Genomic DNA, 27,500 nt, shown 5'->3' with positions numbered 1-27,500 from the left:
TTTAGAACTGCATTTTTTTAGCGCCATGGTAACGTGACGTCACACTTAAGGACTCAATTTCTGATCAAAAGAATCCAAGAATATCTACACCTGTTTTTAGACAGCACCCGTGATCAGAGCCACACCCTTGACTGGGTATGGGGGCCGGGAGAAGAGACAAAATAGTTTTCAAACGGAGATCTATCGAATGTAGAAGTGATAGTTTTTCGACAGCGAAACTTAATAAGTACACCCCTCCCCACTCAGTAATCCTTGTCCTCCCTTCTCCTCCCCCTCATTAATCCTTGTCCTCCCTCCCACCCCCCCTGGGTGAGGAAAGCAACGATCAGGAGGAGAAGATAGATTTTAAATTCAGATTAGTTTAAAAGTCGGAATATCCTTAAGACCTCAAGAACACAGAAATTTCGGAAAACACCTTTATCGAACATAAATTGATTTGAAAGCAGAAACCTCAAGAATCAAACTTAGCAATGTGTTCCCAAAAGAAAAACTAAAATTGTCCTTTCTCCAAGTAAAACTCCCACAAATTTTTATGGTACACGGTATGTGTCATTTTCAAGTTATCTGAGGATCCTGGAATGGTTTGTAGAAGAAATTGAGCGTGAAAAAGGACCTAATCTCAGTCATCCATGTCTGGAAGAAGTAAAAGGGAGACCTTCAGCAGTAAGTCGAGACCAAAGAAAGATAAAGCAGCATACATATTACTTTTTATAGATATTTGTTACCTTAAAATATATTCGCATTTTACTATCTGTGATTTACTCCAATAGAGCATAATATTGTGACATAAGGATATACACGCCTGTCCGGTTTCCAAGGTCTCTGCTTTTCTAATTACATCCATGGAAACGGGTTTTATTCTAAGTTGGTTGTAGCACACGTCAGGTTTTTAAGTTCTGTTTGTTTGTGTACGTGTAGTTAACCTGCGTTTGCCCGGAAACTTTAAGTATTGTTCTATATAATAGTCCAGTCAGCCAACCAGTCAGTGGTACAGTCAATCGGTTGAACAACTTTGCTCATCATGTTGTATTATTTGGAGTTTTTGAGTAGGCCCCTATACTTTCACAGTCCCCTATTTCTCTCATGATTGCACAGGAGTACTAGAAAATAACCCAAAAAATTACACAAAGGTGGGTTAAGAAAATCCACGCTGAGTGTGAAATCCGATTTTAGATCTGAAAGCTTTGGAAGAAAAGTGAATATTACTTTTTTTGCTCACAATTTGATGATTAAATGTTACAAAAAGAAAAGACAAAATTATTTCAAAAAGGCTTTTTAAACAATTAGATAGAGAAATCAAGGGTAAAAATTAGCCCTGGGTTTGTACTAATCAGCTTCTGAAGAACTGGGCCCGAGGAGACTTAAAGAAATGCTGGAGGTTACGTGTGGTGGATCAGCATCCCAGCCTTCTCCATGCTCCACAAACGTGAATTAACTGTGATGGTGATGGACCACTGAGCTCATAACACTAATACCAGAGATGGCCTTTAAATCTTTACAAATAATGACAATTATTCAATAGTTACACGAGTCATCCATCCTTAAAGAGCTGAGCAATCATATTTATCCATCAAAGTTAAAATTAACTATTGGGGTTACGTTAGTTTTAGAAGTATCTAATTCAACTGACATCAATATATTTTGAAGGCTAGATGATCTTAACCAATCATTGTTATATGATATATTCAAAACAACAATTCAAATTACAACACATGGCAATACATATCATTGTGGCTAAATCAGATTTGTTTGAATAAAGTCTAATGAAATTGACTAAACACATGACTATCAAAGAATCTATGTTGTTCATGTACCGAGCTGAAGTTCAAACATGATAAAGTATACATAAAGTCTTTCGTGCTGTGAAAGGTAAAAGTCTGCCTAAGAGAATGACTTACATAGTGAAGGGAGCTAATCAATCTAAGTTTCTGTGGTATGAAGTGACCAAGAATATTTTCACCCACCCCTGGACGGGATCCTACTCCTTGACAGGTAGCTCCACAGTATTTTTTTCTCATTTCTTTATCATTTCACTTGGACCATTAATACTCCTGGGGACACTGTTGGGGACACTCCTGGGGACACTCATGGGGGACACTCCTGGGGACACTCCTGGGGACACTCCTGGGGACACTCCTGGGGACACTCCTGGGGACACTCCTGGGGACACTCCTGGGGACACTCCTGGGGACACTCCTGGGGACACTCCTGGGGACACTCCTGGGGACACTCCTGGGGACACTGCTGGGGACACTGCTGGGGACACTCCTGGGGACACTCCTGGGGACACTCCTGAGGACACTCCTGAGGACACTCCTGGGGACACTCCTGGGGACACTCCTGGGGACACTCCTGGGTAGAGTGACTTGAGGGAGAGGCATTTTAGCAGTAAAGTTTAATTTCCAGGAACAGTACAACTTGACTCCTTTAATGGCTGAACTGGACCTTTTCATTATAAGTCTAACGCATTGACATTAAAAGAGCGCAAGAAATAAACTCTATATACCCTTGCTCGCTTCGCTCATTCAAAAGTAATTGTAATTGGGTAAAAATGATCCGAACAATTTTTACTATTTATCTACTAACGCTACATTATGAATGCTGCAATCTGATTGAACTACCCTAAACGCTATCTATTTAAACAGCAGAGTGTTTCTGTCGAGGAACTATCGGTTGATAGTTGCCCCGCGAAATTTAATGTTCTTAAAACAAATACTTGCCCGAGAAGTGAAGCTTCGAGGGCAATTATGCTAGTTCCGAGACATAAATACTCTATTGTATTGTTCACCACTAAATTTTCTTCCGCGTGCCAGTTGAAAAACAGTCAAAACCTACTAAACGCAGATCAATCAAATATTTATTCATGCGTACAGCCTGTCACAATGTCAATAATTCGCAGCAGTACACCAGCTAAATAATACGTTATACCCGTCAGAATTGAAAAGTCACTGTTTTTCCGATCTGCCTAACTTCGCGGCTATCAGACCATTCAAAATTTTTCACGGATGAGTACTATCCATCCGGGTATTTTTCACGGACGGGTATCGCGTCACGTGATCAACTTAAACCAAAAACAGTCGAAGAAAATTTAGCGGAAATGGTCCGATAAACCAAACAGGCAATCCAACTAGCTTACGCAAATCGTATAATTTATTCCAGTATATTATCCTTCGATCTAGAGAAAAGAAATTAAATACATTTGAGAAACTGAACAGGATCTATCGATACATAAGCACACGAGTCAAACTATTAGGTAGAATTGCAGCACTGATAACTTACTTCTGTGGCGATGTCTAGTAAGATTGTTTCACGGTATACAGGTCAGCAACAGATATAACAGATCAGGGTATAACAGAATACGGGTCAGCGCGACAGGTCAGCAAACATGAAGGTCACTTCGAATCTAAACATCTGAACTGAAAGCAGACTTATTCACGTGACTTAATTGCGAAACTTAGTGTCAATCAAAGTCAATCAGGAAATCAAGTTAATAATTCATTGTATTGACGAAACACTCTCCACCCCGATAAGGGCGCAGTCCTTATCATAGCAAATGTTCGTTTAGTCGTCGCCTTCAGCAGGGTGAATTACTGCAATTTTTGTCACTGGACGACTGTATTCTCCGGTGGATGTCTTCACTGTAACGTTTCGAACGCGTCCGTCAGTTCCAGGGTATACTTTGGTTACTCTGCCAACAGCCCACTTGCTTCTCACAGCGTTATTATCGGCTACTGTAAATATGTCACCAACTTTGACATTGCGGTTCTCAACATGCCACTTCTTTCTTGGTACCGGGGTGGGGAAGACATCCCTAGTCCAGCGTCTCCAGAATGAATCAACTATATTTTGCACAAACTCTACTCGCTTACGAGGATTTCTGGTATCTTTAAATAGACCTTGTGGTACCTCTGGAGTTGCTCTTCCAAGGAGCATGTCGTTCGGACACAGGTACGCTCCGTCGTCTGGATCATTGGGGATGCGCCCTATGGGACGTTGATTCAACAGGTTTGCGATCTCTAGGAGGCAGGTGTACAACTCGAAAGGCGTCAGAAGTTGGTCGCCGATTGCAATCTTCAGTGATCTCTTGCAGCTCTTGATAAGGGCTTCTGCACATCCGTTTTGATGTGGCGCAGCTGGCGTTGTGAAGATCCACTTTATGCTCTTTTCTCCGCAAAACTCGCGTAACTGATCGTCATCTAGATTTTTCACCATCTCTTTCAGTTCGTTAGCGGCCCCAACCATCTGTGTTCCGTTATTACTTAGTATCGCTGCTGGGTATCCTCGGATTGAAAAGAATCTACGAGGAACTTGGATGAACTCCATTGTAGTTAGGTCAATCGCTAACTCTAGATGGGCAGCCCGGGTGTTTAGGCACGTGAAGATGACGCCATAGTGCTTAGTCGTCCTGCTTCTCCCTATTTTGACGTTATAGGGACCAAGGTAATCACCTGCGGTGTGTGTGGTGCTAAACGGAGAACAGGTAGGTCTGCCATTAGCTGCGTCTCAGCCTTATGTGCCATTTCGCGGCAAAATCCGCACTTAAATTTGACGGACTTGCTTAGCTTCTTCGCTTTCAAGATCCAAAACTTCCTTCGCGTCTTGCCTGTGGTGGCTGCTACGCCGGAGTGTCCGTACTGATGAGCTTCTCTTGTTACCAGGAGGGAAATCCAGTGATCACTTGGAAGAAGGGCAGGGTGCCTCGTTTCATGGGACACGATAGCTTCATCCACTCTTCCTCCAACTCTGATAACTCCGTTTCCATCTTTGAACGGGCTGAGCGATTTGAATTCCCCTCTATCCAGTCGACTGTACAGTGTTGTCTGTGCTGGCTTTATCCAATAAATTTCTGCCTGCTGAAGCTCTTCAGGGGTCAGTGGTCCTTCATTTCCGTGTTGGTCGTATTTTCTCAGGCGTATCTTTTCTGCTAGTCTACGTAATCGCGCCGTCACAAGCATCAGTCTTCTCCAGCTTGAGAAATTGGATGGATCAATACCATTGCTAGCTTTCTGTGCTGTGACTGCGGTCAGTATCTGCATCTGACGGCGTTCCATGTCTACATTCGGGGTCGGCGGTGCTGTCGTAATTGGCCATTGACTTTCTGGTAGGTATAAGAACTCCGGGCCTTTCTTCCATCTGCCTTGTAACTCGTTAACGCGTATCCCTCGCGACAAGTCGTCAGCTACATTATCCTCACTGGGTATATGCTTCCACTGGTTTGGATCTGAGTTACTTTGAATTTCTCCCACTCTCGAGGAGACAAACGGTTTAAAGCTGCGTGACGGACTTTGAATCCAGGCCAAGGTGATGGTACTGTCGGTAAAAATCTTAACATCTTTAAACTGTATCCTAGATTCCTCCTGAATGGATTTGGCCAGGCGGCTAGCGAGAACGGCTGCTTGAAGCTCCAAGCGCGGAATTGTCAGCTGTTTCAGCGGGGATACTCGCGACCTCGCTGCGATGAACTTGACTGCGTAAGTGTTGTCATCCTTTCTCTGGCGTGCGTAGGCACATGCACCGAGTGCGTCTTGTGATGCGTCAGCGAAAACGCATAACATCGGCGGTTCAACGGCATTGACTACCGTTAAACATCTTTCAAAGGACACAATGTCTAGTTCCTTAATTTTCTGGAAGAGTGAAATCCAGCTTTCCTGAACTGCAGTTGGCACCTCGTCATCCCAATCCACTCCCAGCTGCCACAGTCTTTGCATTCCTATCTTTGTTCTGACGATGAAAGCTGCTGCAAATCTAATCGGATCGTATATGCGAGAGGATCATTCTTTTGGTCATCTTCTGCACATGGCTTGGACTGTTGTGTAGCTTCAGTAAGTCTACTGCCACTCTGAAGTGAAACTTGTCTGTTCTGAAGTTCCACAGGGTTCCCAGGACTTTCTCCTCATCTCCTTTGAATAGATTTATTCCCTTCTCCGCGTCACCGCTTACGTTCTCTTTGAGCACCTTGTTAGAGATCCACTCTTTAACTTTGAATCCTCCCGTCTTCAAAACATTGTCTATGTTATTTGTTACTTTTTGAGCTTCCTTTTCTGTGCGTACAGACTCACAGATGTCGTCCATGTACGTGTTGTTCGTTAGTACTTCGGCCGCTGCTGGGTAGCCTGCCTTGTTCTCTTGCGCTGTTTTTCTTAGGGCTATCTGCGCCATAGCGGGTGCAGGCTTGTCCCCAAATGTCTGAACAGTTTTGACAAAAATGTCAGGTTCTCTTTCTGTCTCCATGTTTCTCCACAGAAAGCGGTGTACATGTTAATCTCGTTCAGGAATAAGGACCCGATGATACATCTTGGAGATGTCTCCTACTACGGCAACTTCTCTCTCTCAAAATCTTAGGACAAGTCCAAACATGCCGTTTAAAAGGTCGGGACCCTTTTTCCAGTAATCGTTCAACGTATGCCCTTGGAATGCAGAGGATGAATTGAAAACAATTCGAACAGGTGTGCTCTTCTTGTCTGGCCTCAGTATAACGTGATGGGGAATGTAATGAAGAGGACCATGATACTCATCTTGTTCTTCTTTTGACAGCTTTCGCGCAAATTTCATTATTTCCATTTCCTCCATCTGTTTACAGTAGGCTTCACCTTGTTCAGGATTTCTTTTCAGGCGTCGTTCTGTTGACTCTAGGCGTTTCATAGCCAATTCTTTGTTGTCTGGTAGCAGTTTAGGGTCTTTTCTCCAAGGGTAGGGGATCATGCATTGGTTTTCGACTTTGAAACACGACTCTTCTATGAGCTTGGCTTCTTCTCTTTCTGCTTGAGTCAGTTTGTCTGCATCGCAGACACAGGGTTTCACGGCCACGCCCATAGTTTCCGTTGTCCAGAAGCTTGTCAGGTCTATTGGTGAGGAGTACTTGACATGTAATATGCTGGTTACGTCACTGATCTGCGCTGGGTTTCCTCCAAAAACTACCCACCCAAGTGGAGACTTGCGAGCTAGCAGGTTGTCCACTTGTCTTGTCTCACCAGCCTGCATGCGTGTGTGATCAATGCCAATCAGCAGGTCAACGTGCCCTTTTCCACGGCGAAATCTTGTGTTTGGTAAGCCAAGAACTTCCGGTAAATGCGAGGTTTTCACTGCCGGAATCTCGTCACTGATGCTGTGGATGCCAATTGCTTTAACGTTAAAACGCTTGTTGTTGTCAATACAGGTTAGATGAACATTGTATTCCTTTGTCTTAATCGTTTCTTCCTCGCCACCAACTTTAGTAATCGTTATGGACACATCTTTTCCCTTTAAACCGAGAGTGTCAGCGGTATCCCGTCGGATAAGGCTTACTTGTGCGCCCGAGTCAAGAAGTACGTTTCCGCATTTAAAGAGACCGTTGACGCTACCGATATTAGCAGATAAGACGAGAAGAATTGTTTCATAGGGGCTGACCGTAGTGGCGACGCCAATCTTCACAAAATTGCTCTTGTGCAGGAGTTGATGGTGCTGCTGTGGACAACGAGTTCCATTCTCCATCTTTGCGCACTGTTGTTTGCGCTTGCAGTTATCCATAGTGTGTCCTCTGCCCGCCCTTTTTAAGCAGCTGAAGCACAGATGATTTTCCTTTGCAGTTGCAATCTGCTCGTCAATGCTGAGGGATATCAATTTCGGGCATTGGTCTGGCCAGTGTGATGAAGTTTTGCACAGCCAACATTTGTGCCAAACGGATTTGTCAGTATCATACCTAAAGTGATTCACAGGGCGTTTACCGGAGGTGCCCACTCTGATTGGCGCTGTGGCGCGCATTCGCGATTTCATTTCAACAGTCATCCAATTCATCAACGCTTCAAGGGTAGCAGATTTCTTTTCCTTTTCCAAATCTCTCGCCCAGACTTTTCGGTCATCCGCGCACATTTTCTGTTCAATTATGGAAAGCATATGGCTGTTGTTCACGTCACCAGGGAGACCAACTTCCTTTAATGTATTGTAGCATCTTTTAACCAGATGCACGAGGTCGCAAAATCGCGCGTCCTCCCCTTCCTACAAGGCTTTAAACTGAGCAATGTCCTGAGTCACAGTGTCTGACTCAAACCTCGGGTCGCCATAGATGGAGTCGAGATACTCCCAGGCCGCGTCATAATCGCTTCCGATTCCCTTAATAAGGTCGAGTGGCTTTTCTCGCAGGCACGTACGAAGGAATGTGATTGAATCTCTTTTTGAGTACTTCGCTTCTATTGCGTGCTTGAAATCTGAACGAAAGATGGCGTAATCTCGGACATTTCCAGCGAAAACAGGAAGCTCGGGTTTTTCCAATTTAAACGTGTAGGCGCCAGCGCCAAGAGGACTTTGCTGCAATTTCACTGTACCAGCAGTTGACATGATTTTGTTCACATTGCTTTCTGCGTTAATTGGCTTATAATCAGCTGTCTGGCCGGTGTTAATTAGTTGTAGCGAGTCGGCACCTTTCTCGACGTTAATTTTCGGATCGGCTTGTTCAGCTGATTGTATAATTTGCACTGCATGGTCGCTTGGGCTAGGTGTTGCCGACAGCATATTTGAAATTCCTTCGCTTTCATGCACTTCGTTATATGTGACACTCTCCATTCCTTCACTTAAATTACCACTCTCAGCTAAATCATTCGAACTAGACTGCTCCGCACTTTCAATAAACGTTTTGGCGTCAACTTCAAACCGCATGAATATTTCCTGACATTCGGAGAGCCATTGTTCTTCAGTTTCGTATACGCTGTCATCTTCAATGAGCTTCGTATAATCCTCGTGTTTCACCACTAAGTTTTCATACCCTCCCTGTAGCTTAATTAAAACGTCTCTTACCTCATTCGGAGGTCTTTGATGCTCTATGGCATGTACTAACGCTTTTCCAGCCCTTGTGAAGGCCGATTTGGCTAAACGTCGGTCAATCTTCGCTTGTTTAAGCGCCGCTTCAGCCATATCCGTTGTCAATCAGCGCAAGTTCTTCATCAGACCAAAAGATCGAATGAAATGGTCCGATAAACCAAACAGGCAATCCAACTAGCTTACGCAAATCGTATAATTTATTCCAGTATATTATTATTCGATCTAGAGAAAAGAAATTAAATACATTTGAGAAACTGAACAGGATCTATCGATACATAAACACACGAGTCAAACTATTAGCTAGAATTGCAGCACTGATATCTTACTTCTGTGGCGATGTCTAGTAAGATTGTTTCACGGTATACAGGTCAGCAACAGATATAACAGATCAGGGTATAACAGAATACCGGTCAGCGCGACAGGTCAGCAAAACATGAAGGTCACTTCGAACCTAAACATCTGAACTGAAAGTAGACTTATTCACGTGGCTTAATTGCGAAACTTAGTGTCAATCAGAGTCAATCAGGAAATCAAGTCAATAACTTATTGTATTAACGAAACACAAACTATAATCCATGATAGATAAGTCCACCAAGCCCTCGCAGTGGTAGAATGCTGTGAAACAGATTGCTGGAATGGTTCCCTGTTCCAGTTCGGACAGCATTCTCTCCAGTTTACAACTTGAAGGCGAAAAAAGGGAACTTGAAATCGCCAAAAAAAATTAACTCCGCCTTCCTTGCTCCCATAGAAATCTTCCAATCGTTAGAGCCAGTTGTAACTGTAGAGGACGAACCCTATGTATTCACTCTGTCCGAGCCTGCGGTTCTGTCCCCCCCCCTGACACAATTAAATCCACGCAAAGCGGCCGGACCCGACTGTATTCCTGATTGGCTCTTGCGTGAGTACGCTGAGGTTCTTGTCGAGGCCGTTACAGCTATTGTACAGCTGTTGTACAGCTATTTTGTTGTATCGACCCATGTTGGCTGTTTTGAAGATCATTGACCGTGATCAGTACGGTGCTATCCCGAAATCCTCCATTGACCGTGATCAATACGCAGGGGTAGAAGCGGAATAATTGGATCTCACTTATTCATTATTCCTTTCATTTTTTTCGAGGTTATTCATTATTCATTTTTAAATTTTTCTCGTTATTCATTATTCCGTATTCGAGTTTTTTAGGCAGTTTCTAATTCACCTTATTGTGAAATAGATGATTTCACTTCAATTAAAATGTAATTTAAAACCGTCAGCGTCATGTTCAATCTAATTACCGTCTTTATTTACTTAACTCCAGCCTGAGGTTTATTTAGATATCAACCTTATAGGCGTGGCATTTATTTTTACATACTGTACACTGTCAAAAATGTACACTAAACATCTACACTATAGGGACTTTAAGCAGTGACGACGGAAAGCTCTTGCGATGGCGTTCGACACATACCTTTTCCATAGTCCTATTTACTTTGCGCAAATTATTGGTAGATATCTAAGCATCATAATGTTTGATATTCTTATTTTCGATCATCGGATTGAGTCTTTCGTCTCTATAACGTAACCTAAAAACACTGGAATTTTAATTGATAACGTATTTAAGATCAAAACAACATAGTTATTCAACAATATAATAGCGCGAATTCTTGGTAGATCTGGTGGTAAATACCCGAGAACCACATTTTATTGATTCTTTCCGATGTGGAAATATTGTCACTCAACTTTCTCAAAATTACATTAAGCTTTTAAAAACAACACAACGAAAGAAATAACTTTGAGATCCTAGAATACTTATACCAATGAATACGTGTGTTGCGTTAAGCAAAGTATTAACTTAATTTAGGCTCAAACGTGTTGCAGTGCGTCCAGATCTCCTATTACAAGCTACACGTCTGGGATGGTCATCCCTGGATGCGGAAGCAACTTTGTTTTCTCTAGTTTCCTCGTCGGACTCGATGGCACTGTTGTTTCCACCTTTAAGAATCCTTTCAATTCTATGAACTTCTTCCTGCGAAAGTTGATAGCATTTTGAATCAATTTCGTTAGAGGTGATAGCGACACAAACACGTGTTGTAGAGCGTTTTCAAAGATTGATATTTCAAGCATTTTTAGGTTTGCCTTTTGTTTTATTAAGTCTCGCCTTTTCGACCCTACGTGCTATTTTGATGAATGTATAAGTTTGATCATTTATTTTTAGTGTGTGCTTGAACTTGGCTCAGCACTTACCGTGCTAGACATTTTAATCTCTTGTTATGGTTGAGGATAACTAGTTTGCTAGGTGGTCATGTTTGAGTTGGTAAAACTGACCTTGAGTTTTACCCACACTAAACATCCTGTTTTGGAAATTCCCACGGTTAGCTAACCCAAACATGTCTGTGATTTTTGTATTTAATACTGGAGCACTCCTCGCTGAAAGTAGCAGAAAATAAGCAGTGGAACAAGAGAGAGGAAATTAGCTGTAGTAGAAGAAGCAGTATAGGAGAATAAAGAAGAAAATTACATAGTCTCAGTACCTTTCGTTAATTCGCCAAGCGAGTGGTAAAACCCCCACAACACACGGTCCACAATGGAATAGGGCGAATTTTTGTGGTCTTCGTACGCTTCTTTAAACAGGAACATATCCTCAGTTTCGATATTGTCCAGCCACATAATATCCATTACATTTTCGGTAAACTGCAGTTCATTTGCAGTTCTGTCCTCGACTAAGAGATCCTTTAGAAGGAGAGCCTAGAAAAAACCCCATTTCTCCCTTCTTCGACCGTGTTTCACAGCGACAACTTCTCCTGCTTTGAACAAAATTTCACAATGAAGGACGGACTGCTGACAGAGTACTTGTTGAGTGTCACCCTGTAGCAGAGTACTTGTTGAGTGTCACCCTGTAGCAGAGCACTTGTTGAGTGTCACCCTGTAGCAGAGTACTTGTTGAGTGTCACCCTGTAGCAGAGCACTTGTTGAGTGTCACCCTGTAGCAGAGTACTTGTTGAGTGTCACCCTGTAGCAGAGCACTTGTTGAGTGTCACCCTGTAGCAGAGCACTTGTTGAGTGTCACCCTGTAGCAGAGCACTTGTTGAGTGTCACCCTGTAGCAGAGCACTTGTTGAGTATCACCCTGTAGCAGAGCACTTGTTGAGTGTCACCCTGTCGCAGAGTACTTGTTGAGTGTCACCCTGTAGCAGAGTACTTGTTGAGTGTCACCCTGTAGCAGAGTACTTGTTGAGTGTCACCCTGTAGCAGAGCACTTGTTGAGTGTCACCCTGTAGCAGAGTACTTGTTGAGTGTCACCCTGTAGCAGAGCACTTGTTGAGTGTCACCCTGTAGCAGAGCACTTGTTGAGTGTCACCCTGTAGCAGAGCACTTGTTGAGTGTCACCCTGTAGCAGAGCACTTGTTGAGTGTCACCCTGTAGCAGAGCACTTGTTGAGTGTCACCCTGTAGCAGAGTACTTGTTGAGTGTCACCCTGTAGCAGAGCACTTGTTGAGTGTCACCCTGTAGCAGAGCACTTGTTGAGTGTCACCCTGTAGCAGAGCACTTGTTGAGTGTCACCCTGTAGCAGAGCACTTGTTGAGTGTCACCCTGTAGCAGAGCACTTGTTGAGTGTCACCCTGTAGCAGAGCACTTGTTGAGTGTCACCCTGTAGCAGAGCACTTGTTGAGTGTCACCCTGTAGCAGAGCACTTGTTGAGTGTCACCCTGTAGCAGAGCACTTGTTGAGTGTCACCCTGTAGCAGAGCACTTGTTGAGTGTCACCCTGTAGCAGAGCACTTGTTGAGTGTCACCCTGTAGCAGAGCACTTGTTGAGTGTCACCCTGTAGCAGAGCACTTGTTGAGTGTCACCCTGTAGCAGAGCACTTGTTGAGTGTCACCCTGTAGCAGAGCACTTGTTGAGTGTCACCCTGTAGCAGAGTACTTGTTGAGTGTCACCCTGTAGCAGAGTACTTGTTGTAACATTTGAACCTGGCTCACGCTGTTGCAACGAGAACGGTATTGCATACGGCAATTGACCAGTATCTTCTTTGCTTTTGTCTCTGACAGTATGTTGTCGAACACTCTTACCGAAAGATGAAGCGAATTCCCTTAACTCGTTTGTGTCGCTAAGGGATAGTTTCTCCATTGGATCTTCGATTAGGGATATGGATGGCTTGGGAGGAGGAGAAGAATCCAATACTTTGTCCGGATAATAGCTTTTGGGCCTGGTGAAGTAGTGTAAATGCCCGCGATACATTCTCTTCTCCAGTTCCCTTACACAGACTGTGCGTCTAATTCCGAACTCGAGTTGAGTAGGAATGGGATCCTCTTATCTCATGAGCGAAAAAAATTTTCAACCATAAGGGTGACCAGTGCAGACAATCGAATTTATGCTAGAAGGTCTTCAGCACCTAACTCGGAGAGAAAATTTTGCAGTCGCGTTAGGCTGCCACGCATCATCTCCATTGATCTCCTTGTTGTGTATGACAACCCTTGGTCGGGACCTTAAGTTACTGTTCGACTGGTCCTCTGTTTGTTCGTCCCACATCATTAAGAATTCCACTAGTTTGTCCAATAAAGACATTGCCTCATGAAATGAAAATCTCGCGGCTCCCCTCTAGTGGTCAATGTCAAACACCTGAGCGTATGGATAGACAAAAGATGACAGTTTTATCAAGGGCTCAGCGTTTGTATACTCTCGTTCAATTTTTTTATTTATTTTTTAATTTGTACAAATACTATGAATATCTCAACAAAACGTGCCTTAAATTGGATTTAATATTTTTTTCAGTGCAACAAGCAATGTCAGTTATAATATTATCGACTGAATATCTACTTGTAAAGAAATACAAAAATTTATATACTGGGACAATGAGTCTCAATACAAAAAATACAATATTGAACGCCGAATGCAATGTATACGCGTGAAACTTCAGTAAAAGGACGATCTGTCGTCCTGACACAACCGAGCAAAAAACATCAGAAGGGTACGTGAATTTGACCGTAAAGAATCTTTATTCAGTTGTCATTTAATTCCAAGAACTAGCGCATACTTATGGTTAGCCCACAAAACTATATTGTGCTACGGAAACATGTACGCATAAAAGTCTTACTTTCTCCAGCTTGAGTGACTTGAGACGATTTTTCACGAACAGGTTTGTAGTATTCAGTTAGCTTGAACCTAAGAGAATATATATAGAAATAAATTAAATAAATATTACTTCACTGAAAAACTCGATCATAACAGGTAGCAGGGGAGGGTGTAGTGGCGAGAGCACTCATGTTCCCCCGATGTGTCCTGGGTTCGACTCCCGAACCCAGCGTCAGTGTGGGTTGAGTTTTGTCGTTAGTTCTCCCCTTGCTCCAACAGGTGTTCCTGCGGGTTATGCGGTTTTCCCTCGTCATAGAATCAGCACTTCAAAAAACCCTTTCGAAAACGAAATCAATACAAATGTAGTTCCTTTTACAGCACAACCATAAAACTTAACTGTAAAGCCTAAATCATAAAGCCATATGCAATAATACCGTCACTGGACAAAACAATTTAGGATCGGGTAACTTTTGAATACTTCACCCTTTTTCCATTAAAAATGGCAACATCAATGACAAGAAAATTTACAAATATGAATTTATAGTGTTCACATTAATTCATTGTGTTTCGGGCAAAGAGGACATATTTGCTAAATAAAGGTGAAAAACGCCATTTCGCAAAATAGTAATTTTATCAAAATTACTACTTTGCGAAACGAGTTCTATTATGGTCAATAAATTGAGAGGTGACCAGGCTCTTAGAAAGATTGGTCATTTTATTAGTGGACACATTTTGTTTCGGACGAAGAGGACATATTTGCTAAATAAAGGCGAAAAAATGCCATTTCGCAAAATAGTAAATCCGTCAAAATTACTACTTTGCGAAACGAGTTCTGTTATGGTCAATAAAATGAGAGGTGACCAGGGTCTTAGAAATATTGATCATTTTATTGGTGGACACATTTTGTTTCGGACGCAGAGGACATATTTGCTAAATAAAGGCGGAAAAATGCCATTTCGCAAAATAGCAAATCCGTCAAAATTACTACTTTGCGAAACGAGTTCTGTTATTGTCAATAAAATGAGAGGTGACCAGGATCTTAGAAATATTGATCATTTTATTGGTGGAAACATTTTGTTTCGGACGAAGAGGACATATTTGCTAAATAAAGGCGAAAAAACGCCATTTCGCAAAATTTCGTTTCGTTTCGTTTCGTTTCGCAAAATAGTATAAGCCTTTTGCGGGTTATAGTTATTAAATACAAGGCGAAAGACCTCAGTTTTATTTTTCGGTGGACGTCAGTCATTTCGCGTTTTAATCGGATTGGCTGCAGCATGTGAAAACAATTCACTAAACAGAAAACTATAATAAATCAACTTTTAAGCACTTAAAATTGACCCACCTTTCCGATCTTTTCGACCATTTTGAGCTCCCTCTGACCTTTCAGGCGACCAGGATTGGGAACGTGACCTGGAATTAGTAATGCAATTTTGATCATGATAGCGTATGAACTGTAGTGAACAACAAACATGAACCGAATGTAGATTACGATATCAAACTTAACCTATTTAACCTACCGTCTGTCGCGATCTATCTCCTTTTTTTTCCCATTTGTAGATTATAACTGTTCGATTGCTCTTCGACACTCCAAAAACACACCGACACGTCACTCGAGGCAGACAGTCACAAAGAGACGAACCAGACAGTGATGACATAATCGGGGGTGGAAGCGGAATAATTGGATCTCACTTATTCATTCTTCCTTTAATTTTTTTCGAGGTTATTCATTATTCATTTTTAAATTTTTCTCGTTATTCATTATTCCTTATTTGAGTTTTTTGGGCAGTTTCTAATTCGCTTTATTGTGAAATAGATGATTTCACTTCAAGTAAAATATGATTTAAAACCATCAGCGTCATTTTCAATCTAATTACTGTATTTATTTACTTAACTCCAGCCTGAGGTTTATTTAGATATCAACCTTATAGGCGTGGCATTTATTTTTACATACTGTACACTGAACAAAAATGTACACTAAACATCTACACTATAGGAACTTTAAGCAGTGACGACGGAAAGCTCTTACGATGGCGTTCGACACATACTTTTTTCCATAGTCCTATTTACTTTGCGCAAATTATTGGTAGATATCTAAGCATCATAATGTTTGATATTCTTATTTTCGATCATCGGATTGAGTCTTTCGTCTCTATAACGCAACCTAAAAAACACTGGAATTTAATTGATAACGTATTTAAGATCAAAACAACATAGTTATTCAACAATATAATAGGGCGAATTCTTGGTAGATTTGATGGTAAATACCCGAGAACCACATTTTACTGAGTCTTTCCGATGTGGAAATATTGTCACTCAACTTTCTCAAAATTGCATTAAGCCTTTAAAAATAACACAACGAAAGAAATAACTTTGAGATCCCAGAATACTTATACCAATGAATACGTATGTCGCGTTAAGGAAAGTATTAACTTAATTGAGGCTTATACGTGTTGCAGTGCGTCCAGATCTCGTATTACAAGCTACACTTCTGGGATGGTCATCCCTGGATGCGGAAGCAACTTTGTTTTTCTAGTTTCCTCGTCGGACTCGATGCCACTGTTGTTTCCACCTTTAAGAATCCTTTCAATTCTATCAACTTCTTCTTGCGAAAGTTGATAGCATTTTGAATCATTTTCGTTAGAGGTGATAGCGACACAAACACGGTCCACAATGGAATAGGGCGAATTTTTGTGGTCTTCGTACACTTCTTTGAACAGGAACATGTCCTCAGTTTCGCTATTGTCCAGCCACATAATATCCATTACATTTTCGGTAAACTGCAGTTCATTTGCAGTTCTCTCCTCGACTAAGAGATCCTTTAGAAGGTGAGCCAAGAAAAAACCCCATTTCTCCGTTCGTCCACCGTGTTTCACAGCGACAACTTCTGCTTTGAACAAAATTTCACAATGAAGGACGGACTGCTGACAAAGTACTTGTTGAGTGTCACCCTGTAGCAGAGTACTTGATGCAACATTTGAACCTCGCTTACGCTGTTGCAACGAGAACGATATTACATACGGCAATTGACCAGTATCTTCTTTGCGTTTGTGTCTGACAGTATGTTGTCGAACACTCTTCGCGAAAGATCATTCATTAATAAATCAATTAACCCCCTTTGAAATGGGAGATTTAAAACAATCTTTTCTTCAAAAGAAGCGCAGTTCCAATGGATTTGTCCGATACACGGAGGAAAAGGCATACAAAAAACATTATCCGCGACAAGAAATTAAGGTTCTTTAGCACGTTAAAGCTAGTTGAGCGGTAAGCGGTGCATTTGCTAGAAACAGTCAAAGTACCACCAAAGGATCGCAAAGGCTCATTTTTTAACGACATGTACAGTTAAGGGATGAACCTTTGAAAAGCGTATTTCCCGATGAATTTGCCGTATGCCAGGGCCGAATTCTTTGCTTGCCGATCGATTGCCGATTAATTCACAGAATATATGTCAATGTAGAAAATAGTTAAAGGACGACAATATTCATATTCATGGTATTGAACTGGAACTAGCCTGCAGTCGAGGCTCATGCGGGAAAATCTTTTCACATGCAAACATTTTTAATGAGACTCCCCCGCATGAGCCTCGACTGTAAGCTAGTTCCACGCCTAATCGGTGCTTAGTTTCAAAAGTTATTGTATGAACCGATCCTGAATTGTTTTGTCCAGTTTGAGTCCAGTGCATTGCGCAATGTTGAAAGGGAAAGGCGTTGAAGGGGCGGACGGATGTTATTTTCTTAAAACAATATTTAGGCATTGTTTTCTTGAAAATGTACTTTTCGCTAGGTTCTCCTTTACTTTAAAATACTGGAGAAGGTATCGAGAGCTTGGTGAACAAAAATTAATCGAAATTAAACAGACCACAACATTTATACTGACCTTGGTTCATTATAGGAAACCCGGCGCGATTCGGTAATCTCAAAATGATGCCTTTCCGATGAACGTGATCTGGACTTTGACTGAAACCTAGAGCGCTTAAATCTAGGAATAAAACTCCAATTTTCAGTTTAGACACTGATTTACATACGTAAGCATGTAAATCAGTGTCTAAACTGACAAGTACAAATCCTTCGAAGTTGATTCGAAGTGTACAAGGATTTTGGAATTGCTGCTAACAAATCGATAACAAAAGACATCAAAATGGTTTTTTTTTTCACGAGATGAGTCCCTCGCTATGATGGATAAGACAGAATGGCCAGTTCCGAAAAAGATAATAACAATAACAACAAAAATTTATCGACCTCAGGATCAACCAAGACACTCACAAGAAATTAATGAAAGAAATAAATGTGGTGCCCATATTAAGTTATGTTCCACATAAGAACGGTAGCAAACTTCATTGTTCCGTGGCATTGGCTCTTTCCCACATAGAATATCTTTGATTTCAAGAACAGGGAAGGAGCTCGTTACAAAAATAAAACCATTTGCATCAAAGAGAGTTTAGGTAATGTTCGTGCTTAACCAATCAGAATAGCAGAAGACAATAGATATTAATTTTTCTTCTTTGATGAAGTTCCCCAAATACAATATCTTTTAAAAATTGTATGTTGTGCGATTGGGTCTCGAATATACTTGAAAACTTAAAAGCATTAGACAAAATGCAACTTGAACCTTAACTTTTTAGCGGTTTTTGAGTCAGGCCAATGAGATAACTAGTTGTTAAAATGAAAAAAGTTGATATTCCATCGTGCATTGCCTTTCAGCGCTATCCTTGATATGCGGATCATTACTTAAACCCAAAGCTCTTATTAACATTTTTTTCAATAAAGGATTCTAATCCTTTACTTATCACTGAGAGTAAAGGGTCTATTTTTATAGCTGCTATACTGATACTAGTAGTGTGGCAGGCGTAAACCAGCACCGATTTGCTCTTTCATGATCCATTTAGCCGTAATCGTCTGTTTTTTATTTCAATATTGTATTAAACCGGCCTGAACGTAAGTTTAAAGCTTTGATCAAATAGGTGCCATAAAATACATGCAAATCGTCACCTTGTTCTATCTTGCGATCTGCCAAGCCGCCTTGGTGATCGTGACAGGTGTTGAGAACTGAAAGAGATGTGCCAACAAAAATGTAGATGAGAAATCAATTGTTCACTATTGCTTTGAGGAACTTCATATGTTTAAATCAAACTAGTAAACTGATCGGTGTAACAAGTTAAAATCATAGTATAGAAGCAAAGATAGATACAACATAGGAAGAAATGTAAAGTTACGGCTTGCCAAACCAGCCTTCTTCAGGTGCGATGTTTTTTTTTTTTTTTTTTTTTTTTTAATAAAGGTGACATTTTTACGTAACAACGGAAATACGTGGGGCTCCACTTAGAAAGATAGTAATGATAGCCAAATAAAACTAGCTGCTAACAAAAAATATAAAGAAAACATTGAAAGAAAACTAATACGAAAAGGAATAAATAGTATGTTTCTTCTCGAATGTTCAGACCATGAGTTACAAGTGTTCTGCCTTTTGAAATTAAGAAAGCGTCTTTAGCTTTATGTATTGAGTCTCGATTAGGGAAAATTTTTTCAATTGGGAATAGTTGCTTATTATTAGCAGTGTAATATTCTGCAATATATTGTAAATTACAGCAGTTACTGGGTCACATATATTCGATAGTGTATGTTTCGCCGGTAGAAAAGAAAGTTGGATGAAAGTAGTTAGTAATTCCGTCGGAAATGTGGGATTGACATCTTGAAATTCGCCACGTGCTTTGCCAATTTTGCTTACGAAGACAGTTCCGAGACAGTTCCTCGATGCGCTAATTAACGGCACATGTTTTTGGGAAATTTTTCATATTAATAATTCTAGCTATTTTTCGAAACGAAATCGTAATTTGCGAAACGGTATTTTGCGGGCTGTTATTAATTAAACAGTATTTTGCGGGTAGTTATTAAATAAACGGTATTTTGCGGCTTATTATTAATAATAGTTTTTAAATAAAAGACGAAGGAGGCTCAGTTTTGTTCTGCGGTGGACGTCAGTCATTTCGCGTTTTAAGATTGGCTGCAGCATGTGAAACAATTCACTGAACAGAAAACTATAATAATTCAACATTTAAGCACTTAAAATTGACTCACCTCTCCGATCTTTTCGACCGTTTTGAGCTTCGCTTTGACCTTTCAGGCGACCAGGATTGGGAACGTGACCTGGAAATAATAATGCAATTTTGATAGTGTATGAACTGTAGTGAATAACAGACAATTAAACATGAACCGAATGTCGATTACGATATCAAACGTGAATTTAACCTACCGTCTGTCGCAATCTCTCTTCTTTCTTTTTTTTCCTATTTGTAGATTACTGTTCGATTACTCTTCGACACTCTAAAAAGAAACTGACACGTCACTCGAGGCAGACAGTCACAAAGAGACAAACCAGACAGTGATGACATAACGAACATAAAAAGCACGCACCAATCAGGACAGAAATCGGGAAAAAGTTACGCAATCGGCTGGCAAAGAAGGATCTGTAATTGAATACTGCGACCAGAATCTGAGACTGAAAGGCACCGAAAGGTCATAAAAACCATCAAAGACATCAAAGATTTGACGAAGATTGCAAGTTTCGAGCGCCTGATCTCTATTGCTTCTTTACGCAATTCTTTTTTGGTATAATTCTTTATTCCCGATTAAACCCTAGTTATTCATTATTCATTTTCTTTTTAAGCCGTTATTCCTATTCATTTTCTTTTTCAAGCCGTTATTCATTATTCATTATTCCGCTTCCACCCCCGACATTCATCGACTAACTTTCTGTAAGAAGGGGGTAGGGTTCTAAAGAAATGGTGGTGCTGCTTCGGTGGGTGTAACAAGGTAATTTTAGTTTTTATCAACTGAAATGATATTGTAAATTGGCACCGTAAGAAGTTTCAGTAAAGAGTAAAGAGTAACCTTCTGGCTTGGAGAAGTTTCTTACCAGAATCACAACTACTGAAATACCTTACTAAAGACGAAACCGAGGCAGTAACCTTCACCGTCAAGAAAAATTTTTTTTACTCCACCACTTGTAGATACAAGAATTTCGCAGCAGAGAGTTAAGAGACAAGGAGATGTTGGCCGGCCCGATATTAAGTATTCAGTGCAGCAAGGAGGTCAAATTTCAGGAACCAGTCACTTTACAGCTACCGCTATCCTTGAGAGACACTGAGCAGGGCGCTCAATCATTGGGTATCCCTGATCTGTCATTAGCCCGTGATCGAGTCTTGTTTTTACCATCTGATGGAACCCAACTAGATTGGACTGAAATTACCGCTGATTCCTCTCCATGGCTGGATGGCACTGTCATTAAATTCAGTGTGAAGCACTTCTCGAGGTATGCCAAATTAACCATCTGCTTTTAAATTTTCACAAGACTTTGATAAGTGACGTAAGTCTCCAGGGTAGCGATACTACTACTAATAAATAAATATTAATAAAAATAATAAATAAATTAAGCAATGGACATTCCACTGGGTGGCTCTTCCTTGTCCACTGTTTTCAGATCGAATTGGAATTTGGAATGTTGGTTTTTGCGGAGGGAGGAAAACCGGAGAACCCAGAGAAAAACCCGCGGAGCAAGGACGAGAACCAACAACAAACTCAACCCACATGTGACGCCAGGTCTGGGAATCGAACCCGGGCCACAGTGGTGGGAGACGAGTGCTCTCACCACTGCGCTATCCTTGCTCCCCAACTGGAAAAAACTTCATCGAAATCGAAACGAAAAGAACTCAAAGCAAAACTAAACAAAGGCAATCAGAGCAGATCCGATTATAATTAGAAACACAAGGTCAGCGATGGTACAACTGGTGTTTTTTGAGAGTGTGGCTCATTTTCCCGCAAGCATCCGTATCTTGATCTTATTTGACTTACTACAGTAGCTATAAGGCATCACACGAATCTATGTTAGAGTTTTTATCACCATCGCAGCTGCATAAATTCGTCCCATTCGTCAGTTAAGGGAAGACATTTTGTTCGCATATGGACAGGAGTACTAATTATTCACCTATTGTATGACCACAAGCTTTACTTTGCTTTTACTTCTGTTATATTTCTTTATTCCGTCTATCGTATTTACTATTTCAATTGTTATTGTTATTAGTAAGATTATAATTATCATTCATTATCGTATACGTTTTAAATTGCGAGGAGGTGAATTTATTTCGTCAGCCACAATGAAGACACTAACGGACAGGTCATTCTTTCTCGCCAGGCGAGAGAAGGGGAAGGGGAGGGGAGGGGGAGGGGAAGGTAGGGGGATCCGGTCCATTTTTGTTGTGTCACAGTAAAATCTACTTGATTCTGTCATAACGCTATTTACTCCTTATGTGATTCCCCCCCAACTCCTCCGCCCCCTCTCCCCTTCTCCCTTCAGGCGAAGAATTATGATTGACCTCATATTGTTGCTTCGTTGCAGACTTTGGGGCTGGATAGATTGGTGCGTTAAACCCGTCATGTCACCAATTATTGAATTAGCGCGTAACTTTAACACAGAAGATGTATCCCAAGTGGCCGTTTTTACAGCTTGTCTACTAGCAGATACAGAGTTAGGTTCTACAAGATTGTTGAATGTGTTTTGCAGTTCAAGTAACGCGACAAGGATGCACATTAGAGATGAAGGGAGATTGTTGTTAGAAGAAGAAAGTGCTTGGGACAACATGGTACCACGCGAAAAGGCTTACGTGTTTCTTTCAGGAAGTGTGGTTCATCCGGCCGAGGTTACGGATTTGGAAAACTTTTTTGTCAGGTGAGACTTTAGGGAAGATTTGCCTGGAACTTGAGCATCTGGTTTGAAATGAAATAATAAAAAAAAGAGATGGATGGGAAAGTGAACTGCTTATTACCACCATGGTGGTTAACATAACATAACATAACATAACATAACATAACATAACATCAACTTTATTTCAACATTTCAACACGATAAGTGTTTAAAGATTCGCGCTTATGGGGTCGTGCATTTAAATTAGTCCTAAAAATTGGTTAGCCAATCAGTCCGTTTGTTAGGTGAAACGAAACTGAATCGGAACGTTCAAATTCATCTGGACGTGTGGCTGTTAGTCCATCAGATGTTAGGGATTTAAGATGCAGCATATAAAGTTTGTTGAAGACGATATCAAGCTTCTCTCTTATGTCCAAGTTGTGGAGTGCTAACTGTCTCCCGATTAGCTCAATGAATAGAGCGCTGGACATTGTGCGGAAGGTCGAGGGTTCGAGCCCCGGCCGGAACAACACTCAAGGTCTAAAAAAAAAATTAGGAGAATATGCTGCCTTTCTTTAACATCAAGAAATGGTTAGATATTCTAGTCTTCTCGGATAGGGACGAATAAATGGAGGTCCCGTCTCAAGAGGGTTAGGGGTAGGAGACGTTAATTTGGTCAGATACAGTGAAATATATGAAGTTCATATATTTTGAACTGCGGTATTAGATACGTATGATGCACGATCCTCGCAGTAGATAGCGCTATTTAAGCAATAGCGAAAATCAGACCTGAAAAAACAAAAAAACAAAACAAAAAAATCAACTTAACGGCCTACTCCCAGTTGGCTTGTTAGCTCAATTGGTAGAGCGCTGCACTAGTATCGCAGAGGTCAGTGGTTCGAGTCCCGTACAGGCCTGATTTTTTTCAGGTCTGATTTTCGCTATTGCTTAAATAGCGCTATCTACTGCGAGGATCGTGCATCATACGTATCTAATACCGCAGTTCAAAATATATGAACCTCATATATTTCACTGTATCTGATTTATCACTTTCACGGGTTTATTACGAATCAACTTAACAGCCTGCTCCCAGTTGGCTTGTTAGCTCAATTGGTAGAGCGTTGCACTAGTATCGCAGAGGTCAGTGGTTCGAGTCCCGTACAGGCCTGATTTTTTTCAGGTCTGATTTTCGCTATTGCTAAAATAGCGCTATCTACTGCGAGGATCGTGCATCACACGTAGACGTTAATTTCCAACGCGCGAGTATACTGTGTGATGGATGTCCTCCCCTGGGGTGGGATGGGTGGGTTCGTAGATAGAGGACCACCGTAATTAACTTCGTGTTACTGGTGATAAAACATATCCTCTGTAAATATTGTTTGTAGTAGAAGTAGTGCTTGTAAAGTGTTGGATATTTTTGCGAGGAGTTAAAAAAGCGTTATCCTTGCTTAAAATGTGCGCTTATCACTGTTTTTGGTAAGTTAGTCTTACTTTACGGTGGAGCATCACTGATGTTCGATTCGTGACGGCGATATAAAAAACGCAAGACTTCAGCGATAGTACAGCTTTATTGAAGCCGTTATTTGTCCGTCAATTACCGCTCAAAATTTTCCACAGCTTTTGATCCACTTACCTCCCTAAAAAAATTTAGGAAAATCAGCTTTTTATTGCTCTAAGAGAAGATTTTCCTTAAATCCTCCTCATATGTCAAGAAATTGTCACATTTCCTTACAGGTTTGAAAAGGACGATTCTATAAAGAGGAATTTAAGGGTGCATGTTGTCGACAAAGGATGGCTAAAAATAGAGTTCTACAAGAGCAGAGAAAAGAGGCCAGACAATAAACTGTGCCAACTAGAAATGGATCTCCCCCCTCGAAAAATAGACATTGAGGTAAAGAACAACGTTTGAAAGACGTAGCTTGGACCGTCTAACTGACTTGATGAGTCCGAATGAGTGGGCGGAGACGGATGGGCACGCAGCATCGAAGGTCTTAAGATGCGAATCGCAATCGTCTGCACAGACCCCGGCTCTTTTTGGAAAGTAAATGATGAACGGAAACTGAAGTCCATTGAATGTGGTCGTGGGTGACTTTTTAAGTCCACTCCGTTGGAAAATCCTCCTTTGCAAAATCACTCTTAATCCATTTACTTTCCCAACAAAGGAGAGGAATCTTTATTATGAGACACTCTAACGGAATAAACTAAGATTTTTTTCCACGTGATGCTTATCTAGTAAATGGCGTTTTTCATGCTACTGTAAGGCCTTATAATGTATAATGAAACCCAATTTTTTTTTTTTGCAGAACACACCCGTGGATTTTTTTGGAGTTCCTTTGGATGACAACAGCATCCTTCACGATGCTCCACTTAGGGAAGTCCTAGCAGCCTGTAGCGGAGTGTTAGAAGAAATAAACTACGGGAATATTTATCGAAGTCATTATGAAAGGAACAACGACGGACAAACTCGATGTAGTTTTTACAAAGCCCTGGCGAGCCTACCACCAGATGACCAACAAAAGTGCTTTGAAAAGATTGTTGAATTTTTGCAAAAAAGTGAGGGAACCAAACACATTGGAGATCATCTCTTGAAAGGTAAATTTTTAGTGAAGTTCTCAGAACCACTTCCACGTTTCATAGAACGAAAATAGTTCGCTCTTTCCGTTCCTTCTAAGATTTTACTTTCTAGAAGTTTTCAATGTCTGCGCAGAAATGCCAAATTCGTAGAAGAATCCAAAACGAGGCTTCAACAAAAAGAATGAAACAATTGTTTTCTCACTTCAGCTTCTGACTTGGGATGGTTATTTTTGATTTGAAATCAGGCTATGCGGCGTAAAGTTGAAAGTTTCTCTCTTTTTTTGCTAAATTTCAAAATAATGTCTGAACCAGAGACTCTTCCGTGCAACATTATGTTGGAAGAGCATGTTTGATCGGTTAAAACTCCTCTTTCAAATTGCTTTTACAGTCAAACTAAGTGAAGCGTACCCCTCAAGATCACATTAATGAATTGATCATTTGGATATTGAACCCGCCAGTCGTTTCAAGAATGCAATAATGAATTGATTATTTGATTATTGAACCCGCTAGCCGTTTCGCGAATGCAATAATGGATTGATTATTTGAATACTGAACCCAAAAGCCGTATCCGTTTTGAAAAGGTGCGGATCATTGTTCAAATTAGAAGTCCATTTCTGAAGTCCAATAAGATTGTTCTATTTGACGAGGAATCCTGAAAACGAACAAACTGTACTGTATAAACACTGCGAAAACAGTCGATCGCAAATATTAACGAAATAAAAAGTCTTGCGATGGCTTCGCCCGTAAACTATTTTTTTCGACAATGATGAATACACACAAGAATTTCTACAAGTTCGTTAAGATGTAAATAGGCGAAAAAAGCTCTCGATAACATTCCATTTACAACATTTACAAGAAGTTCCACACAATACTCGAACTCACCTTTCCCGCCAAGTCTGACGCCTTGTTGAAATGGTACCGATACATCATCACGTGTTCGCAAAATCCAATTAGAAATGGACTTCTGATTTCAACAATGATCCGCGCCTTTTTAAAACGAATACGGCTATCGGGTTCAATATTCAAATAATCAATCCATTATTGCATTCTTGAAACGGTTAGCGGGTTCCATGTTCAAATATTCAATTCGTTATTTCGCTCCTGAAATGATTCGCTGGCTCAATATTCAATTAATCAAATCATTAATGAAATCCTGAGGGGTACGCTTCACTTAGTTTGACTGTAAATGACCTCGCACGTTTGCTCCCGATGAAACCTTTTCCATCCAACTTTTTGCTTCACCAGCAAGTGTTTGACTGTTACATGTAATTCAACTCTGCATTCTAAGCAAACCCTAGGCAATCAAAAAGAAGCCAAGTTTGAGTGACGTCAGTGCCAGAATTTCAGAGAAATATGTTTAGCTACCCCGTGTTGTTTGCGACAAACATGACGTTGAACGAAAATGTGTGATTGTCAGTCCAAAGTTGAACTCAAGCTGTCATCCGATCTCGGAAATCGGTCATTCATCTCTGAATGTAAAAGACAGAACTCCAGTTGAGATCTTGATAGTTCGAGTTATTCGGTGTCCAGAGAAAAATATCATTGATACATGTACACTAATATAATTTAAGACTGACGAAGACATTGCCTTAAACTCGAGAGAGCCAGCAAAACTACATGGTCAGCGTTCGATATAAAGGGCCGGATACTATATATTACCGCTGGGGTGGGGTGGGGGAAAGGTGGATCTGTGGGGATCACATGGTTTCATGGGAATGGAGTGGGCGGGGGGGGGGGGGGTCGGTCGTCACCGGCACAGTAAAAAGGGAGGGCTATATAAAATTGAGCGCCAATTAACTGGAGTATCATAAGAATTCTAGAGAGCCTTGGGGAGGATCAGGTGAATTTTTTTTTGTGACACAACCACCCCCCTCTCTCTCCAGACGATAAATAATAACCGGTCTCTGACTCTACTCCTTTGTACCTGTTTTCCTCAGCTAAAGCTCTGATTATGGAACCGCCCACTGAAGGTGTGCTTAATGTGGTCGCCGAGAGACTGAGAACAGGTTCATGGTGGAAGAAACTCGCCAGTAAATTGAAGATCAAGCAATATGTTATCGCCAATGTTCAAGAAGAAGAGGAGGATAGCCAAGAGCGCTGTAGGACAGCGCTAGAAATTTGGCGTCAGAACAATGGACCTGATGCTACAAGTAGAGAGTTAATGCTGTGTTTAACGAACATGGGGTATGGTAATGTGAACTGGCATATAATGAGAGAACTTGGCCTTGTAACCAGTAGAAATATGCCTCCAGAAGAGAGAGAATGATCTGTGTTACAAAAAATGACGTTGGAGAGGATACGAGGTTGAATGCTAGTGCTCTTTTTTCACATCACTGTGCAACAGAATTTGCACCTTGTGAAGCTGTAATATTATTTTGAATAAGGTCGAAGAAGACTACGCGACAAGTTACTGCA

General features: G+C 41.0%; 4 protein-coding genes, 1 long non-coding RNA gene and 1 pseudogene across 5 annotated transcripts in view; 1 reads left to right on the top strand and 5 right to left on the bottom strand.

The window, feature by feature from the left end:
- The window catches only part of LOC148740328 (uncharacterized), a 2,012-nt gene extending 2,007 nt beyond the window's left edge, over window positions 1-5 (bottom strand). The window contains exon 1 of the mRNA XM_088750653.1: window positions 1-5. This exon is cut by the window's left edge and continues 299 nt beyond it. The gene's annotated coding sequence lies outside the window, so the exon portion shown is untranslated.
- A 3,235-nt stretch (window positions 6-3,240) lies between these two features.
- LOC148740327 (uncharacterized) lies at window positions 3,241-4,332 on the bottom strand. The gene has a single exon (XM_088750649.1). The coding sequence runs from the start codon at window positions 4,321-4,323 to the stop codon at window positions 3,562-3,564; it is 762 nt and encodes a 253-aa protein (XP_088606775.1). The 5' UTR covers window positions 4,324-4,332; the 3' UTR covers window positions 3,241-3,561.
- Window positions 4,333-4,415: 83 nt separating this feature from the next.
- LOC148740326 (uncharacterized) lies at window positions 4,416-5,708 on the bottom strand. The gene has a single exon (XM_088749667.1). The coding sequence runs from the start codon at window positions 5,706-5,708 to the stop codon at window positions 4,416-4,418; it is 1,293 nt and encodes a 430-aa protein (XP_088605793.1).
- A 37-nt stretch (window positions 5,709-5,745) lies between these two features.
- Window positions 5,746-8,886, bottom strand: LOC148740325 (uncharacterized; annotated as a pseudogene).
- A 9,546-nt stretch (window positions 8,887-18,432) lies between these two features.
- On the bottom strand, window positions 18,433-20,398 carry LOC148740324 (uncharacterized). The gene is made up of 3 exons (XR_015997149.1): window positions 20,085-20,398; window positions 19,910-19,978; window positions 18,433-18,880 (listed from the first exon to the last, which is right to left on the bottom strand). It is a non-coding gene; the product is annotated as an uncharacterized LOC148740324 (long non-coding RNA).
- A 449-nt stretch (window positions 20,399-20,847) lies between these two features.
- LOC148740322 (uncharacterized) overlaps window positions 20,848-27,500 on the top strand; it is a 28,175-nt gene continuing 21,522 nt past the window's right edge. The window contains exons 1-3 of the mRNA XM_088750547.1: window positions 20,848-21,143; window positions 22,227-22,556; window positions 24,246-24,402. Of these exons, the coding sequence (XP_088606673.1) occupies window positions 20,881-21,143; window positions 22,227-22,556; window positions 24,246-24,402 (750 nt within the window). The 5' untranslated portion in view covers window positions 20,848-20,880. The remainder of the gene's footprint in view (window positions 21,144-22,226; window positions 22,557-24,245; window positions 24,403-27,500) is intronic.

The sequence above is a fragment of the Stylophora pistillata genome, chromosome 2 (genome assembly GCF_964205215.1).
Source record: "Stylophora pistillata chromosome 2, jaStyPist1.2, whole genome shotgun sequence".
Classification (NCBI taxonomy): Eukaryota; Metazoa; Cnidaria; class Anthozoa; order Scleractinia; family Pocilloporidae; genus Stylophora; species Stylophora pistillata.
Note: the sequence above shows the minus strand (reverse complement) of the source record. Positions and strands in the feature narration are given on the sequence as shown.

Excerpts from the sequence above, each read along its gene's own strand:
- LOC148740327 (XM_088750649.1), bottom strand. The coding sequence starts at position 4,323 with ATGGAGTTCATCCAAGTTCCTCGTAGATTCTTTTCAATCCGAGGATAC.
- LOC148740326 (XM_088749667.1), bottom strand. The coding sequence starts at position 5,708 with ATGCAAAGACTGTGGCAGCTGGGAGTGGATTGGGATGACGAGGTGCCA.